The following is a 19,575-nucleotide window of genomic DNA, read 5'->3' as shown; positions in this document are numbered from 1 at the left end:
ACATCAAATTTTCAAAGCAATATATGGAAGCAATTTCTTTGTACTGGCACCATGAAACAATTTTATATTTATTTTTACCTTCTAGTTACACATTGTTCTAAATTAGTAAAATTAATTTTTTTCCACTTTTTCTCTACTTTTGTTTTTTTTAAGTTTTTTTTTCTGCTCCCAATACATCTAATCGCGGTCTCGGTACTGTACATTTCTTCATTAGCATGGAGTCAAATTTCAACTCGTCGTCCCAAAAATCAGCTAGGCCATTTGAGTGGTCATAACACCCAAACCACCTTTCCACTATTAAGTGTTGAACAAATAGAATTTTCATCAATTCCATTGTGGAAGCTTACATTAATTTGCTTGCGTTTAAAATTTGATCTAGGCCTTATGCATGTGTATTTCACTTTATAGATAAAGCAGATTCCACATACTTTGTTTTCCCCTATAAACTCTCCAAGGAAATAGTCAAGAACTTACAATTATAGACCCATTATTTATCAAAAAAAAAATCATTATAATACACAGGCAAATGGTAGGTTTACGGATGCAGAATATCCTAGGGACCCAACTTACAGACCTATCAGGATTTTAATGAAAAGCACAAAAAAATAAGAATTAAATCAATAGAAGCCTACATCTATCTCGTCGACTTCTTGGATCCATAGAAAAATCAGCCTAGCACTGAAGGTTCGCCAATCCGCCCTGTGTCTGCGTGACATTTTCTTGTATTCTGGTTCCTCCTGCAAGTCGTGACCTGTAACAGGAAAAACAACGGCGGCAGAAAATGTCCTTGTGGTAATTACTCTGAAAATCCCTCAAAGAGCACGTTAACCGTTCTGGAAGTAGGTACGATATCTTATACTTTAAGGATAAACAACCATGAGTTACTTTTCTCCAATCAATTACTAAAAGAACTTGTGACCATTTGGATTAAGATTACCTCTGAGATTTCATACCATAATTATGCATTAAGGCTGTGTAACACATTTTAAAATGCTACTCTGCTTCAGACGCCATTTAAAGTTGAAAATGTTCACTCGCGTAGATTTGATTTTATTTGATTTGATTTATATAGATTTTTGGCATTATGCCAAGCACTGGGGCAACTAAGGCATTCAGCGCTGAAACGGAGAATGACATTAAAAGGTTTGAGAGGTGTTACAGGAGGAAAACTATTGCCTTGATTATCGATAAAATCCGCTCTCACTGCTTGTGTTCATGAGCAGTTCCACAACGTGCTGTTCAAGGAAGCATCACAGTTCCAGCTATGTTGTGACCAGCCCCACAAAGCAGTGCCGAGTTAAAGATAGAAATTAGGCCAAAAGCCAAGCACTGGGTCCTATGAGGTCATTCAGCGCTGAGAGTAAAAGGTTTGAAAGGTGTAGCAGGAGGAAAGCCTCGCAGTTACACTATGAATCCAAGTCAAATGTTAGGATTAGGAGCGAGAGGAAAGGAAGATTAAGAGAACATGAAAGGAGGTACAATAAAAGGAACGAAAGGGGTTGCAGCTAGGGGTCGAAGGCACGCTGCAAAGAACCTTAAGTAATGCCTACGAGGTCCACTGACGACACTACCTCCTTACGGGGAAAGAGCAGCGCTGTCCTTATTCAAGATTAGTATGAATGTCTCAATGCCTGGTGATCATGAAAAGCTCCTTAATCATTGTGCCGATAGTACCATATACTCACTGTCTGTGGTGACGGATGGCCTATCCCGCATCTGACAAGGATCACGGAAAATAAATTCATTGCCCACGTTCATGGCCGACATCACAGAACTATGGCCAGTAATCGTGGGTGACATCAAACTACTGCCAGTGTTCGTAATATCACAAACTCATCACCCGTATTCCAGAGTAACTTTGAAACTCATTGTTTGAGCATGAGTATCAAATTTATTGCTGATGTCCATAGAGTAACACTCATTTAGGTCGCGTAAAACTCATGCATTGTGTTCATAGAGTAACAAACAATGGTTACAAATAGCATCATAAATACACTGCTTATGCTATGAGTAACCTAATAGTATCAAAACTAACCAATATCTTGACAAAATTTACTAGCCCCAACTCAGAATAAACAGATATTCCAATAAATCTGTGCAAAAAATATCCACGCCCTAAAATTTCCAAAATTTCAACAAATAATTGCTTTCGTGCCGTCTTTTAACAGGAACTGAAAGTTCCTACCTATGAGTTACTGACAAACTTCATACAACTAATTCCATCTGATAACAGCATAAATCCAAACATTGCTTTGACTGTCTGGGGAAAATTTGTTAACGTTTTGATTTAGAGTTTATTAGCTATTGGGTAAGTAAGCCTTATTATCGTAAATCTTGACTTGTACATTTAGGGAGCTTCTAATAACCAGAAATACTCTGTTGCAAGAAAGGAAACACCAAGTTCGAATCCCCTGAAAATTCTATGAAGTCTAACGCCAACTTTAAAGTTGAAAAATTAAATTCGGACAAAACATTAATGAGTATTGTACAAAACTTACCTAACCACAAACTATCCATCATAAGGAAGATAAAATTCTAAGATAAAAACTACCAAGACGCCAGACTTTTACATAAATTATTTTAATGTCGAATATTATCGTTTGATGACAACCATTCTTAATTTCCTCAAACCTTAGGAAGCTTCTACAAACTTAACAGGGTGGGAGGTAGCCAAACACAGTAAAACACCTAATACCTATCAACTTGCAAGAAAACTAAGCAATGGATGAAGTCTGTACTTGCAACTTGAAAGTTTGGCGCTCAAAACCACCCAAGAATCTGCATAGTAGGTCATACGACATACTATGCAGAACATGGGGGCTCCCCCACCTCTCCAGGGGCGCCGCCCCTAAAGGGGTGGAGGATAAAGCTACGTTGTTCAACAGTATATGATATACAAATTTTAAAAAATAACAATAAAAACATATCTACTATAAATTGAAAAAGTAAATTAAAAATTAAAAAGCAAACTTATGACAAAGTAAATTTATTACAAAAATTTAAAAGTATTTTATGACAAACTAAGTAAATTTATAAATATTTAAACACTAAATTTTACGAACATTTAAAAACTAAATTTACGACAAATTAAAGAAGTAATGACGAAATTAAAAATATGAAATTTATGAAAAATTAAAAATTTTAAAACCTTTGCGCAAAAAAAAAAAAAAAAAAACTAGCATACCTGTTGCTAGAGAGTAGCTTTATCATGCGTGAACATTAGCATTTTAATAAACTCCCGAGTAACTCGCACCCAAATCCACCTGGAAAAGACGAAGCTTTAGAGCTGTGCATCAACATAACTAAATCTAGTCAATTTTGGGCGTTGACTCATAAGATTGTGGGTCAGCGCCCACGGAAACAGTTATAATGACTGCCAAAGATTTGCATGAGGCTAAACACGGAGGAAGATTAGAAAATCAACAGAACAAAATTATATACAATATTAGCAATAAAATAGTAAAAGTCCCAGTGTTACCTTGCAGAAGCCCCGAAGGAAATATGAAGTCCCAACTGCAGGTAGTCTAGTCGCGTTTTTTTTTTTTTTTTTTTTCCGTAGAAACTTCACAACATGGACAATTACGATACGATAAATTGAAGAGGAATTAACATACGCCATTGCCGAGAGAAACAGGATTACTTACCAAATTTCACCTAAAAACGCCTACCGCTCAGAACGTCGACACAGTCGAAGAAGTCCGCAGGCCGCACAAATGAGAGGTTCAAAAGTCAAAACTTCAGTCCGAACTCGAACGATGTTGTCGTTTGCCAAGGACTCTAAAGTCTTAGCAGTCTCTTGCTTTTAGGAACATGACCGAGAGCGATCTATGGATATCCTTGAAATCGCTCATTTTGTAAGTATGATTTTGATTTCATACTTCCTTCTTTTACTTGCCTTCCGTGGAAGTTTAAAATACAGCGCGTGATGAATAGATTTTCTGAACGTAACTCGTAATTTCTCTCAGGGATCACGAAATGATCTGTAACATAAGCAAGTGGCATATTTCTTTTCGTCGCTTTGATGAAATACTTTCAAATCGTGTTTACATATTCGTTATATAACCATATATAAGGAATTATTTTATATACAAACAAACACCCATATAAATATATATATATATATATATATATATATATATATATCATATATATATATAAGTATATATATATATATATATATATATATTTATATAATATTTATATATATACTATATACTATATAAACGTGTGTATGAGTACTACCGTATAATTGGATACACTGTATAAAACTGGGTACACTAGGATATGATTTGCAACCAAGTAAAAAGAATATTACTATAATTAACCGTATTCTACAATTGCATTACTGCAGTGAAACTGATGCCTGAGTTTTTATGCTGGAGATTTATAGTAATTTTTTTATTAAATATAATCCAGGCTGCTATTTGTGGGGTCAACAGCCTCCTTTGAGTGAACATTGAAAATCCTCGTTTTGGGCATTTGTTTAAAATATCAAGTCTTCCAATTTTTCGTTTCCTTTTTTTTCGCGAGTAAACATTTCATTCTGCGATATATATATATATATATATATATATATATATATATATATATATATATATATATATATATGTGTGTGTGTGTGTGTGTGTGTGTGTGTGTGTGTGTGTATTCTCTAAGTAGTTGACTTCCTTTTTGTGCTCGAACATAGAAGACAGAATCATTTTACAACAAAGAGAACGAAGCAAAACATATTTTGCAATGACAGAAATGAGAATGAAATGGTTGGATTATATCATTCTCCCAATGACCTAACTTCAGGTTCCTTTTGTATTGATAACGGAGATAAGGGAAAAAACAGGTCTTTCTCCAGTCAAACGTCTACTGCGATGAGGTTGGCCTTGTCACCTGTTCCTTAGTAGATGACCTTCCCGAAGCGGGCTCTGGTAGAAGAATGTTGCTTCTTGATCACCTAAATAGTACGTACCCCTTTCCTCTTTCTCCTTCCTACATTCCCCTCACTCCACCCCTAAATCCCTCTCTCCATCCTACCGCTCCCGATGGGCGTATAAAAGGACCCGAAACTCGGCTTCTTAACATCATTCGTCTGAGGTTTCCAGCACCATGAAGTCAGTAAGTGACAAGAAAGACATTCCAGCATCTGCAGAACTTCTGTAGCTCGGTTTTCAAGAACCATATCCTTAGAACTTCTAAAACGTCACTTTCTTAAGATTTCTTTAGTGTACTCTGTAGTACATAAGGTCATGTTCTGAGGACTCAGATGGTCATATTCCTAGGATTCAAAAGGATCTATTCTTAGGATTGGGAAGGCTATATTTATAAAGTTCGCTGGGCAACTGACAGGCATTATCGAGCCGCCAAAATTTAAAGGAAAAGTTAGCCTACATTATTTCCTTTTGATCATTTACAAGACAAGAGACAACTGTGTCTGAGAACGAGATTTTATCAATCAATTTTCTTGATTAATTCATCCTAAATTAAAGGTTTCCGTTGACAAGCATCATCTGTTTGAAATCTTCAACCAGTGATTTATCATTTACGTTCACAGGCGTCACAATTGAAAAGGATGGTTATTCAAGGTGATTCATAAAGTGATATCTGAAGTCTTTTAATGCATTCATTCCCTTCTTCTTCTTCTTCTTCTTCCTTCTCGTCTCAGGCGATCGTCGTCTTCCTGGGCCTGGTGGCCGTGTCCTTGGCCTCTCCCCAGACCCAGGACCGTGTCGTGGCCCTCCTGCGGGACGACAGAGTCGACCAGGGCGACGGCAACTTCAACTACGCCTTTGCCGCCGACAACGGCCTCGAGATGGAGGTGTCCGGCGCCCCAGGGGCCGAAGGTGCCGTCAGCATGAGAGGATATTATGTGTGAGTCGCTTCTCGAAGGAGGATCTCAAACGTCTCCTCTGCTTTCAATTGATCCTTCTCGACTTCAGCAAGCAATCTCACGATAAAAAAAAAAAAAAAAAAAAAAAAAAAAAAAAAAACATTAAAAATAGAAAGATTCCTCTCATGAAACATCTGGATCTAGAAATGTCATCTGGAAGCGAAATCCAAAGGAATGATCAACACTTACATTTTGTTCCTTTCCAGACTGCCCCTGGAATCTGGAGGAGTCACCCGCGTTGAGTTCGTGGCCGACGGAGCTGGATTCCAGCCTTCCAGCGACATCCTGCCAACTCCTCACCCTCTCCCTGAACACGTCCGGGAACTGCTCAGCATTGCTGAGGAATTCCGCAGACAGGGAGTCCAGTTCGACGACCAAGGACGACGCATCAACTAAACGTTACTTTCCAGCAATTCTAGCTGGAAGGAAGATGTTCCAGACACTGTTATAAGGGCCTCAACAACTTGTTACTTAAGGCTTAACGAAGGCCCTACGAAAGGGGTAAATGCGTGTATGATAGAAGTACGAAATTACGAAAATATATCTCTTGTTCAGACATCATAAAAGTGTTTCATTATTCGTGGTTTTGTGTGTGTTCCAGTTTCTGGAATTCTTTCCCCTCTTCTGGTTTCCCTTTGCCAAAGGAAGTCCTTCACTTCTCAGAGGAGGTATATCTCCACCTCCTCCGTAGCCCTCTACTTCGAATCTAAATAATTCTGAATCTTAATGAATCTTTTGATTAGTTTCTCCCATTTAAGGTCGCTTCTATTAAGAAAAGTCTAAAGAAAGTTAATAATAGATTTAGTGAAAGTTAAGAAACTAAAGAACGACAAAATATATACTGTCATTAATTGTCCTGACGTCTAAAGTTACAACTGAACTCTCACTTTTACATAGCAAATTAGGCTTCAAATACCTTTGAAATTTTAATATAGACCTAAAATCTGATTCATGTAAAACTATTCTATTATTCATAAAGAGCATCTGAAATCTATAGAAATGAAATAGAGAGTAACGCTATGTTGAAGGTATGGCTGAAGAGGAACCGTTGTGCAAACGATCGAAAGCTCCATTTTTTAACCATTTTCGTGTTTCGGGAAAATACAGTCGTTCCCATTTAGCTTATTGAGGCTTTGTACTCATTATATCTGGCCAGGGAGAGTGATGCACCATAGGTCAACTATTCTATTTTCATCATAAGTTGCATCTAAAACCTACAATCATCAAAATAATGTTGAGGATTGGATTTAAATGTAAATATCATTGATTTTGTTGTTTGTTTGTATGGTGTTTTTACGTTGCATGGAACCAGAGGTTATTCAGAAATGGGACCAACGGCTTTACGTGACTTCCGAACCACGTCGAGAGTGAACTTCTATCACCAGAAATACTAATCTCTAACACCTCAATGGAATGGTCGAGAATCGAACTCTTGGTCACCGAGGTGGCACGCCAATACCATACCGACCACGCCACTGAGGCACTTTAATTTATTTTGTGTACTACATGGCTATCTACTCTGACTCATCATTTGTAGACATTAAACTGCTTTTAGAACTAAGTTTGTTGGGGTTGTTTGCAATAAAAAGTAAATAGCTTCATTCACGTTATATTCAGCACCAACATTACTTGCACTGCCTTTATATATATAAATATTATGTAAGCGAATACCACAGGAAAAATAATAGGCAAAAATTGGTAGCTGAGCGCTTTCTTCCTTCAATAAGACATTGTCGACGATGTCTTATCAAAGGACGTAAGCGGTGGGCTATGAATTTCTGCTTCTTGTTTTATCTGTGGTATTCGCTTATAACATGAAGTCACGTCAATCTACTGTGATTTTATATACGATATGATATATATATATATATATATATATATATATAGATATATATATATATATACATATATATATGTATATATATATATATATATATATATATATATATATATATATATATATATATATAAAACAAGGGAACTCGACGGACTGTTGATTTTGGAAACTCTGAACATCAAACTACGAGTTCCAACCTTAAACAACCATTACTCTGCTGTCCTTTTGTTTTTAGCCTAATTATTCTGTCATTCCTTGTGTCTCTTGACGTTGTTTACTTTAAGTGTGTTTTCATCTTTGATGCTGAAAGGTTGGTTAAGCGTTGAGCTGTTTTTGGCTGTGGTTTTGTGAATGTATGACTTTTATTTTCTATTGTATTTGTTGTTATTTTTATGTGTGTAATTTGGCTGAAATTTTTAAATGTTCTTCTCGTCATTTGTAAGTTGTTTGGTACTTCTGGTCTGTTTTAATCAAGTGTGCATGTAATTTGAGTGTGAGAGTTGTAATTTTACCATTAAACTGTTTTAACTTTTCAACTATTGGATCTTGTAATCAGCTCTTATTTTATGTTAACATTCTATACTTTATTTTGTAGAAAAATCCCTGAAGATGTGGCGATGTTGTCACGAAACGTAACATTCAAGCATAATGTGAATCTCTTCATGTTCCTGCCCTTAATCTTCTTTATCGTATATATATATATATATATATATTATATATATATATATATATATATATATATATATAAATTTGTATAACTGAATCACGAGAGTTTGGAACGTGACAAATGCATAAATAAAGGTATAAGCCACGAAGGAAAGATAAACAACGGAGTTCCTACAAAATCTTTCGACTCAACGTCCTTTACTTAGCAGACAAACAGACTTACATGAGAAACTGAGAGGACAGGAAAGGTCGTATAAGTGACAGATAGGGATCATAAGGAGATTAGTACATAGAATCCAACACACCTGGAGAATGAGTAACCTTTCCAAACAAGCATAAACATGGGTACAATTTAAGAACAAAAAGATTTAAGTCCAACTGCTCAGACACAGGGACAAGACAATTAAAGGATTATACAGGGCGGCAGTTGACCACATTCAGATCTTTGGTAAACAAAAACTTATTCACAAAACATATTAAACATACATATACACAGAAATCTCTCAAAGGCAACTAATTTGTATTTAAGTCTGTAATTATATTTTTGAGGTCATTCTTAAACATGTTACAAATACAAGGGTCTAAATGAAACAGGCCACGACTAAGTTTTATTATGGCAGATTCTGAAAGATTTTGTGATAAGACATCTTTTGATCTTGCAATTACTGAACTACCAATCCAATTTATCTGGTGGTTGTTTTCACTTAAATGAATGAATATTGCATTAGATGTTTCCTCAGTTTTGACAGAATATTTATGCTGTTTTAATCTTACTTCTAAGCCTTTGCTCGACTGTCCAAGATTAAAGGAGGGGCAGTCGGTTTTTGGAATTTCATATATTATGTTGTTGCTTTCCCTGGGGCCATTTTTTCATTAACATTCCTTTTAGTGTGTTATTATAGGAAAAAACAAAGTTAACCTTAAAGGCTTTTTAGCAATGATTTAATAGTTTCAAATCCGTTAAAATAAGGCAAACTGAGAATGTTCTTAGATTTTCTTTCTCTGTGTTACTTACAAATATCTAATATATGTGAAGGATAACATAAATCTTTTCCTATTTTTCTTATGTATTCAATTTCTTGTTCCAGTTATTAGGGACTGACAATGTGCAATGCTTGTAAAAACATAGAAGAAAAACAATGTAGAAAAAAAAATGTTTTCTTGTTTTTACTAGCATTGCGCATTGTCAGCCCCCAAAATTTGTTATTTGTAGGTTTTCTGTGTATTTTAAACTTATAGCTAGAACTTACAACTGACTTGGCAGCTGTAACCTCCAAAAATAAGATGATACCATTGTTTTCTTTGTCAACTGTAAAAGTTATGGAGGGAACTAATTATTGAGGTCTTAAAATCTTCTGAATGTTAATAGATGTTTTCAGTACCGCAAATACATCGTCAAGATCTCTAGCCCAGAAAATAATATCTGCCATAACTGAATAAGCTATTCTAGACTCATAAAATTCCATGGGAATATTTGATAATACTGTGGACATGTAATTACCCATCTGCATTCCAAATTTATGTTAGTAAAATTTCCCATTAAAAATAAAACTAGTGTCAACCACGCACACTGTGATATGACTGAGATATGACATGTTTATTTAGTTCGCCATTTAAAAATTCTAAGACATAGTTGACAGGTGCACAAGTGAACAGACTTTTAACATCAAAGCTTACCATTATTCCATCATCTTTTGGAGTTTTCCTGATTAATCTGTTTACAAAATCTAAATTCTTTTCAACGTGAGAATCAGATATTGTATATATATATATATATATATATATATATATATATATATATATATATATATATATATATATATATTATATACATACACATATATATATATTATATATTACACACACACACACACACACACACACACATATATATATATATATATATATTATATATATATATATATATATAATATATATATATGTATATATACAGATGGTTTAGAGACCGGGATATTTCATCCAGCGTCGCAAATACTATATCCTAACGAATAATTCTACTAAGAACGAGCATAAAAAATTGGATGGCCTTTCTGCCAGTTACCTGACCTCAGGTCCTATTAGTATTGATAACGGAGATCAGGGGAAAACAGGTCTCCCTCCCGTAGTAGATGACCTTCCCCAGGCGGACTCTGGTAGAATGTTGCTTCTTCTTGACCGCCCAAATAATACCTCTTTCCTCTCTCCCTCACTCCACCCTAAAACCCATCTCTCCGTCCTGTTCGTATAAAAGGACCCGAAACTCGGCTCCTTAGCATCATTCGTCTGAGGTTTCCAGCACCATGAAGTCAGTAAGTGCCAGGACAGATATTCCGCAATCTGCTGCATTCCTGCACCTGATTCTTAAAGAACCATTATTTTCGGAACTTAAAAATGACTATTCTTCAGAATTGCTGTGTCATGTCCTCAGAGTCATATTTCTACGATCCAAAAAGAACATTTCTTAGGATTTCCAAGATCTAAGGGAAAGTTTATTTGAACTGACTTCCTTCCAATCTTTTAAAGAAGAGACTGTAGTTTCGAAGAATGAGATTTTGTTAGTTAATCTGCTTTAATTAACCCGTTGATTTTAATTTAAACGTAAATGGGCAAAAATTGCTATAAGTTTTTTTACTCGATAATTTCCCAAATGAAGTCAAAAGGTCTGATCATCCACTGAATTGTTATCACATCCATTCCCTGGCGTCGATTTGAAAAGGGATCATTTTTAGCAGAGATTCGAAAAGGATGACGCCAGACACATGTTTCCATTCTCTTCTTTTCCACAGGCGATCGTCGTCTTCCTCGGCCTGGTGGTCGTGTCCCTGGCCTCTCCCCAGACCCAGGACCGCGTCGTGGCCCTCCTGCGGGACGACAGAGTCGACCAGGGCGACGGCAACTTCAACTACGCCTTTGCCGCCGACAACGGCCTCGAGATGGAGGTGTCCGGCGCCCCAGGGGCCGAAGGTGCCGTCAGCATGAGAGGATATTATGTGTGAGTCGCTTCTCGAAGGAGGATCTCAAACGTCTCCTCTGCTTTCAATTGTATCCTTCTCGGCTTCAGCCAATTTCCTCCAACGAAAAAACTAACAATAAAAATAGAAAGATTCCTCTCATGAAACATCTTGATCTAGAAATACCATCTGGAAGCGAAATCAAAAGGAATAATCAAAACTTACATTTTATTGTTTCCTTTCCAGACTGCCCCTGGAATCTGGAGGAGTCACCCGCGTTGAGTTCGTGGCCGACGGAGCTGGATTCCAGCCTTCCAGCGACATCCTGCCAACTCCTCACCCTCTCCCTGAACACGTCCGGGAACTGCTCAGCATTGCTGAGGAATTCCGCAGACAGGGAGTCCAGTTCGACGACCAAGGACGACGCATCAACTAAACGTTACTTTCCAGCAATTCTAGCTGGAAGGAAGATGTTCCAGACACTGTTATATAAGGGCCTCAGCAACCTGTTCCTTAAGGCTTAACGAAGGCCCTACGAAAGGGGTAAATGCGTGTATGATAGAAGTACGAAATTACGAAAATATATCTCTTTTTCAGACATCATAAAAGTGTTTCATTATTCGTGGTTTTGTGTGTTCCAGTTTCTGGAATTCTTTCCCCTCTCCTGGTTTCCCTTTGCCAAAGGAAGTCCTTCACTTCTCAGAGGAGGTATATCTCCACCTCCTCCGTAGCCCTCTACTTCGAATCTAAATGATTCTGAATCTTAATGAATCTTTTGATAAGTTTCTCCCATTTAAGGTCGCTTCTATTAAGAAAAGTCTAAAGAAAGTTAATAATAGATTTAGTGAAAGTTAAGAAACTAAAGAACGACAAAATATATACCGTCATTAACTGTCATGACGTCTAAAGTTACAACTAAACTCTCACTTTTACATTGCAAATTAGGCTTCAAATACCTTTGAAATTTTAATATAGACCTAAAATCTGATTCATGTAAAACTATTCTATTATTCATAAAGAGGTTGCATCTGAAATCTATAGAAATGAAATAAAGATTAACGCCATGTTGCAGATATGGCTGAAGAGGAACCGTTGTCCAAACGATCGAAAGCTTCATTTTTTAACCAATTTCGTGTTTCGGGAAAATACAGTCGTTCCCATTTAGCTTATTGAGGCTTTGTACTCATTATATCCGGCAAGGGATAGTGATGTACCATAGGTCAACTATTCTGTTTTCATCATAAGTTGCATCTAAAACCTACAATCATCAAAATAATGTTGAGGATTGGTTTTAAATGGAAATGTCATTGATTTTGTTGTTTGTTTGTATGGTGTTTTTACGTTGCATGGAACCAGAGGTTATTCAGAAAAGGGACCAACGGCTTTACGTGACTTCCGAACCACGTCGAGAGTGAACTTCTATCACCAGAAATACTAATGTCTGACACCTCAATGGAATGCTCGAGAATCGAACTCGTGGTCACCGAGGTGGCACGCCAACACCATACCGACCACGCCACTGAGGCACTTTAATTGATTTTGTGTACTACACGGCTGTCTACTCTGACTCATCATTTGCAGACATTGAACTGCTTTTAGAACTAAGTTTGTTGGGGTTGTTTGCAATAAAAAGTAAATAGATTCATTCTCGTTATATTCAGCACCAACATTACTTGGACTGCCTTTATATATATACATATTATGTAAGCGAATACCACAGATAAAATAATAGGCAAAAATTGGTAGCAGAGCGCTTTCTTCCTTCAATAAGACATTGTCGACAATGTCTTATGAATGGACGTAAGCGGTGGGCTATGAATTTCTGCTTCTTGTTTTATCTGTGGTATTCGCTTATAACATGAAGTCACGTCAATCTACTGTGATTATATATATATATATATATATATATATATATATATATATATATATATATATATATATATATATATATATATACGTATATATATATATAACATGGGAACTCAACGAACTGTTGATTTTGGAAACTCTGAACATCAAACTACGAGTTCCAACCTTAAACAACCATTACTCTGCTGTCCCTTTGTTTTTAGCCTAATTATTCTGTCATTTCTTGTGCCTCTTGACGTTATTTACTTTTAGTGTGTTTTTATCTTTGATGCTGAAAGGTTGGTTAAGTGTTGAGCTGTTTTTGGCTGTGGTTTTGTGAATGTATGACTTTTATTTTCTATTGTATTTGTTTGTTATTTTTATGTGTGTGTAATATAGCTGAAATTTTTAAATGTTCTTCTCGTCATTTGTAAGTTGTTTGGTACTTCTGGTCTGTTTTAATCAAGTGTGCATGTAATTTGAGTGTGAGAGTTGTAATTTTACCATTAAACTGTTTTAACTTTTCAACTATTGGATCTTGTAATCAGCTCTTATTTTATGTTAACATTCTATACTTTATTTTTGTAGAAAAAATCCCTGAAGATGTGGCGATGTTGTCACAAAACGTAGGATTCAAGCAAAGATAATGTGAATCTCTTCATGTTCCTGCCCTTAATCTTCTTTATTGTATGTATTGTATTATTATATATAATATATAATTTTTATATCATTCAGATATGAAGTATTTTTATGTAAGCATACATTTTATCAATGTTTTACTGGTTATATGGAGATATTATTATAGTAAATGGTTCATGTCAGCTTTTAAGAATTGTGCAGCATAAATATCTCATTAAATTGCCTGATATTGATTGTGCGTAATGATTTAGATCGGATAGGCTCGTACCGTCGATATATTATGCATGCTGCCTGATACGTAGTTATAGACATTATAGCCATATGATTCTGATTAAAATTTTCAAATTATATTTATCAGGATTTCCGTGAGGTGATGTTATTACCCTAATGAACAAACTGGTGTAAGCTAATCTACAGTTTATTCTTGGTTTACAGTAAGGAGTTTTTATAGTATATATATATAATATCTATATATATATATATATATATATATACATATATATATATGTATATATATATATGTGTGTGTGTGTGTGTGTGTATATATATATATATATTATATATATATATATATATATATATATAATATATATATATATATATATTCTTAAAAAATCACAGTAGATGCACGTGACTTCATAAATAAGCGAATTCCACAGGAAAATGATAGTCAGAAATCCAAGCACTTTCGTCTTTGCTCAGACATTGTCAAGGAGTTAATGAAGTACAATTGGAGAGAAAGGTCTCGGGTACAACACAAGATCAAGAATACCAGATGGTTAATTGTCAAAAGTGTAGATGACTTACTTGAATATTTGGAGGATGAGTTAGAACGTCATGACATTCCCATAAGTGTGGCAAACCTCATTAGTCTCATAAGGTTATGTATCAAAGATAGTAAATTTTGTTTTAATGGGGAATTTTTTGTACAAAAGTTTGGCATGGCTATGGGTAATCCCTTATCTCCTGTCCTTAGCAATATTTACATGGAATTTTTTTAGACAAAACTCTTACCAAGAATTTTGCCCCAAAAAGTTATTTGGTTTAGATATGTGGATGATATCTTCTGTATTTGGCCAGTTCACGAAAATCTCCAGGAATTCCTTAATAATCTCAATAATTTAGTCCCTTCTATAAAATTTACCGTAGAGGAAGAAAAAAATTGTAATTTGAATTTTCTTGATGTAACTGTCCATAGAAATTATAGAAATTTCACCTTTTCATTCTTTCGAAAATCAACTAACATTGCCTCTTTTGTTCATTACTACTCCAATCACCATCAAAATGTTAAATTCTCTGTTTTTTCTGGGATGTTTCTAAGGGCTTTACGTGTCTGTAGCCCGCAGTTTATTGACGCTGAAATTAAAACTATTTATGATATTGCAATGAAACGTAAATACCCAAGGACTTTTGTAGATGTGGCATGGAAAAGAGCTAGAAAAACATTTTATTCAACTAATGACAAACTTGAATTTAGTAAGAATAACATTCTAAAATTACCCTATGATGAAAGGTTTTTAGATATTCCTAGAATTTTAAAGCTTTTCAACATAAATGTTGTTTTCAGTAATATTAATGTCAAGAGTTTAATAATCAAAAATTCTCCTAAAGATATTCCAGGCTGCATATATGAAATTCCTTGCAAAAAGTGTGATAAAGTCTATTACGGACAAACCGGTAAATCTCTTTCACAACGTCTCAAACAGCATCAATATTCTGTGAGAACTGGGCAAATATCGATTGCATTATTCGTACATATGAGAGATTTAGACCATCCTATCAACTGGAGTCAAGCAGGAGCCTTAATCCCATGTAATGACACAGTTAAAAGGAATATCATTGAATCTTGTTTCATCAAGTCAAATAATAGAAATATTCTAAATTTAAGTCTTGGTTTATTTAAACTTGATGCTTTCATAATGAAAAAAGTTGTAGATAAATATAAGCAACAAAATTAATATATTCAGTTTTTACATGTTTTGAACTGTAAAGAAACTTTGTAATTTCGGTTAGGGTCAATCTGTTTAGGTTTGTGACCATGTGATATCCGATAATCCTGGATTATCTCTTTTAATTTTTACCCTTTTGACAATTAACCATCTGGTATTCTTGATCTTGTGTTGTACCTGAGACCTTTCTCTCCAATTGTACCTCATTAACTCCTTGACATTGTCTGAGCTTACATACATACATATATATATATATATATATATATATATATATATATATATATATATATATATATATATATATATATAATTGTATAACTAAATCACGAGAGTTTGGAACGTGATAAATGCATAAATAAAGGTATAAGCCACGAAGGAAAGATAAACAACGGAGTTCTACAAGATCTTTTGACTCAACGTCCTTTACTTAGCAGACAAACTGACTTACATGAGAAACTGAGAGTGCAGGAAAGGTCGTATAAGTGACAGATAGGGATTATAAGGAGATTAGTACCTAGAATCCAACACACCTGGAGAATGAGTAACCTTTCCAAACAAGCATAAACATGGTACAATTTAAGAACAAAAAGATTAAGTCCAACTGTTCAGACCCAGGAACAAGACATTTAAAGGATTATACAGGGTGGCAGCTGACCACATTCAGATCTTTGATAAAGAAAAACTTATTCACAAAACATATTAAACATACATATACAAAGAAAATCTCTCAAAGGCAACTAATTTGTATTAAGTCTGTAATTATATTTTTGAGGTCATTCTTAAACATGTTACAAATACAAGGGTCTAAATGAAAAAGGCCACGACTAATATTAAAATTACAATTGGAAGTAAGTTGTAATATGGCAGATTCTAAAAGATTTCATGATAAGACATCTTTTGATCTTGCAATTACTGAACTATCAATCCAATTTATCTGGTGGTTGTTTTCACTTAAATGAATGAATATTGCATTAGATGTTTGCTCAGTTTTGACAGAATATTTATGCTGATTTAATCTTACTTCTAAGCCTTCGCTCGACTGTCCAAGATAAAAGAGGGGCAGTCCATACATGGAATTTTATATATTATGTTGTTGCTTTCCCTGGGGCAATTTTTTATTAACATTCCTTTTAGTGTGTTATTATAGGAAAAAAACAAGGTTGGCCTTAAAGGCTTTTAACAATGATTTAATGGTTTCAAATCCGTTAAAATAAGGCAAACTGAGAATGTTCTTAGAATTTTCTTTCTCCGTGTTACACTATAAAACTTTTTGTGGGCTTTATTGTAACAAATATCTAATATATGTGAAGGATAACATAAATCTTTTCCTATTTTTCTTATGTATTCAATTTCTTGATCCAAATATTGGGGACTGACAATGCGCAATGCTCGTAAAAACATAGAAGAAAAAAAAGTGAAGAAAAACATTTTTCTTCTATGTTTTTACGAGCATTGCGCATTGTCAGTACCCAAAATTTGTTATTTGTAGGTTTTCTGTGTATTTTAAACTTGTAGCTAGAACTTACAACTGACTTCGCAGCTGTAACCTCCAAAAATGAGATGACACTACGTTTTTCTTTTTCAACCGTAAAAGTTATGGCGGGAACTAAATTATTGAGGTCTTAAAATCTTCTGAATTTCAATAGAAGTCTTCAGTACCGCAAATACGTCGTCAAGATATCTAACCCAGAAAATAATATCTGCCATAACTGAATTAGCTATTCTAGACTCATAAAGTTCCATGGAAGTATTTGATAATACTGTGGACATGTAATTACCCATCTGCATTCCAAATTTTTGTTGGTAAAATTTCCCATTAAAAATAAAACAAGTGTCAACCACGCACAGTGTGATATGACTGAGATATGACATGTTTATTTAGTTCGCTATTTAAAAATTCTAAGACATAGTTGACAGGTACACAAGTGAACAGAATTTTAACATTAAAGCTTACCATTCTTCCATCATCTTTTGGAGTTTTCCTGGTTAATCTGTTTACAAAATCTAAATTCTTTTCAACATGAGAATCAGATATTGTATATATATATATATATATATATATATATATATATATATATATATATATGTGTGTGTATGTAATATATATATATATTATGTGTGTGTGTGTGTGTGTGTGTGTATATAAATAGTGAGTGTGCATGCAGGAATATACAGAAGGTTTTAGAGACCGGGATATTTCATCCAGCGTCGCTCTTCTTTCTTTTTGTGACGCAAATAGTATATCCTAACGAATAATTCTACTAAGAACGAGCATAAAGAATTGGATGGCCCTTCTGCCAGTTGCCTGACCTCAGGTCCCTTTTGTATTGATAACGGAGATCAGGGGAAAACAGGTCTCCCTCCAGTAGGACTTCTTCTGAGATGAGGTTAGCCTTGTCACCTGCTCCTTAGTAGATGACCTTCCCCAAGCAGGCTCTGGTAGGATGTTGCTTCTTCTTGACCGCCTAAATAATACCTCTTTCCTCTCTCCCTCACTCCACCCCAGAATCCATCTCTCCGTCCTGCTCCGACTGATGGGCGTATAAAAGGACCCGAAACTTGGCTCCTTAACATCATTCGTCTGAGGTTTCCAGCACCATGAAGTCAGTAAGTGACAGGACAGATATTCCGGAATCTGCTGCACTCCTGCGCCTGATTCTTAAAGAACCATTATTCTCGGAACTTATAATTGACTATTCTTCAGAATTGCTGTGTCATGTCCTCAGAGTTGATGGGACACAAGGGTCATATTTCTACGATCCAAAAATAACATTTCTTTGGATTTCCAAGATCTAAGGGAAAGTTTATTTGAACTGATTTCCTTCTAATCTTTTAAAGAAGAAGAGACTATAGTTTCGAAGAATAAGATTTTGTTAGTTAATCTGCTTTAATTAACCCGTTGATTTTAAGTTAAAGTTAAATGGACAAAAATTACTATAGGTGTTTTTACTTGATAATTTCCCAAATGAAGTCAAAAGGTCTGATCATCGATGAATGTTTTGTTAACAAACACGCATCGACTGAATCGTTATGACATTCATTCCCTGCCGTCGATTTGAAAAGGGATCATTTTTAGCAGAGATTCAGAAAGGATGACGCCAGACATATGTTTTCATTCTCTTCTTCTTTTCCACAGGCGATCGTCGTCTTCCTGGGCCTGGTGGCCGTGTCCCTGGCCTCTCCCCAGACCCAGGACCGCGTCGTGGCCCTCCTGCGGGACGACAGAGTCGACCAGGGCGACGGCAACTTCAACTACGCCTTTGCCGCCGACAACGGCCTCGAGATGGAGGTGTCCGGCGCCCCAGGGGCCGAAGGTGCCGTCAGCATAAGAGGATATTACGTGTGAGTCGCTTCTCGGAGGAGGATCTCAAACGTCTCCTCTGCTTTCAGTTGTATCCTTCTCGGCTTCAGCCAATTTCCTCCAACGAAAATAAAAAAACATTGAAAATAGAAAGATTCCTCTCATGAAACATCTGTATCTAGAAATACCATCTGGAAGCGAAATCTAGAGAAACAGTAAAAACTTACATTTTGTTCCTTTCCAGACTGCCCCTGGAATCTGGAGGGGTCACCCGCGTTGAGTTCGTGGCCGACGGGGCTGGATTCCAGCCTTCCAGCGACATCCTGCCAACTCCTCACCCTCTCCCTGAACACGTACGGGAACTGCTCAGCATTGCTGAGGAATTCCGCAGACAGGGAGTCCAGTTCGACGACCAAGGACGACGCATCAACTAAACGCTACTTTCCAGGAATTCTAGTTGGAAGGAAGATCTTCCAGACTGTTATAAGGACCTCAACGTTTGA

The 19,575-nt window shown here is 35.7% G+C and overlaps 3 protein-coding genes across 3 annotated transcripts; all 3 read left to right on the top strand.

The window, feature by feature from the left end:
* The first annotated feature begins 5,078 nt into the window (after positions 1-5,078).
* LOC135199798 (cuticle protein AMP2-like) lies at positions 5,079-6,447 on the top strand. Its single transcript, XM_064227939.1, has 3 exons — positions 5,079-5,109; positions 5,657-5,862; positions 6,088-6,447. Exons 1-3 carry the CDS (start codon positions 5,101-5,103, stop codon positions 6,275-6,277), a joined length of 405 nt encoding a protein of 134 aa, XP_064084009.1. The 5' UTR covers positions 5,079-5,100; the 3' UTR covers positions 6,278-6,447.
* A 4,216-nt stretch (positions 6,448-10,663) lies between these two features.
* On the top strand, positions 10,664-11,913 carry LOC135199797 (cuticle protein AMP2-like). Its single transcript, XM_064227938.1, has 3 exons — positions 10,664-10,693; positions 11,171-11,376; positions 11,582-11,913. The coding sequence occupies exons 1-3, from the start codon at positions 10,685-10,687 to the stop codon at positions 11,769-11,771; spliced, it is 405 nt and encodes a 134-aa protein (XP_064084008.1). The 5' UTR covers positions 10,664-10,684; the 3' UTR covers positions 11,772-11,913.
* A 6,373-nt stretch (positions 11,914-18,286) lies between these two features.
* Positions 18,287-19,569, top strand: LOC135199796 (cuticle protein AMP2-like). Its single transcript, XM_064227937.1, has 3 exons — positions 18,287-18,378; positions 18,908-19,113; positions 19,317-19,569. Exons 1-3 carry the CDS (start codon positions 18,370-18,372, stop codon positions 19,504-19,506), a joined length of 405 nt encoding a protein of 134 aa, XP_064084007.1. The 5' UTR covers positions 18,287-18,369; the 3' UTR covers positions 19,507-19,569.
* The last annotated feature ends 6 nt before the right edge of the window (positions 19,570-19,575 follow it).

This window comes from Macrobrachium nipponense, chromosome 26 (genome assembly GCF_015104395.2).
Source record: "Macrobrachium nipponense isolate FS-2020 chromosome 26, ASM1510439v2, whole genome shotgun sequence".
NCBI lineage: Eukaryota > Metazoa > Arthropoda > Malacostraca > Decapoda > Palaemonidae > Macrobrachium > Macrobrachium nipponense.
This window is presented reverse-complemented; position numbering and strand designations above follow the sequence as displayed.

Bases quoted from the DNA above. Each gene is read 5' to 3' on its own strand.
- LOC135199798 (XM_064227939.1), top strand. The intron at 5,863-6,087 runs GTGAGTCGCTTC...GTTCCTTTCCAG, and splicing joins AGCATGAGAGGATATTATGT to ACTGCCCCTGGAATCTGGAG.
- LOC135199797 (XM_064227938.1), top strand. The intron at 11,377-11,581 runs GTGAGTCGCTTC...TTTCCTTTCCAG, and splicing joins AGCATGAGAGGATATTATGT to ACTGCCCCTGGAATCTGGAG.
- LOC135199796 (XM_064227937.1), top strand. The intron at 19,114-19,316 runs GTGAGTCGCTTC...GTTCCTTTCCAG, and splicing joins AGCATAAGAGGATATTACGT to ACTGCCCCTGGAATCTGGAG.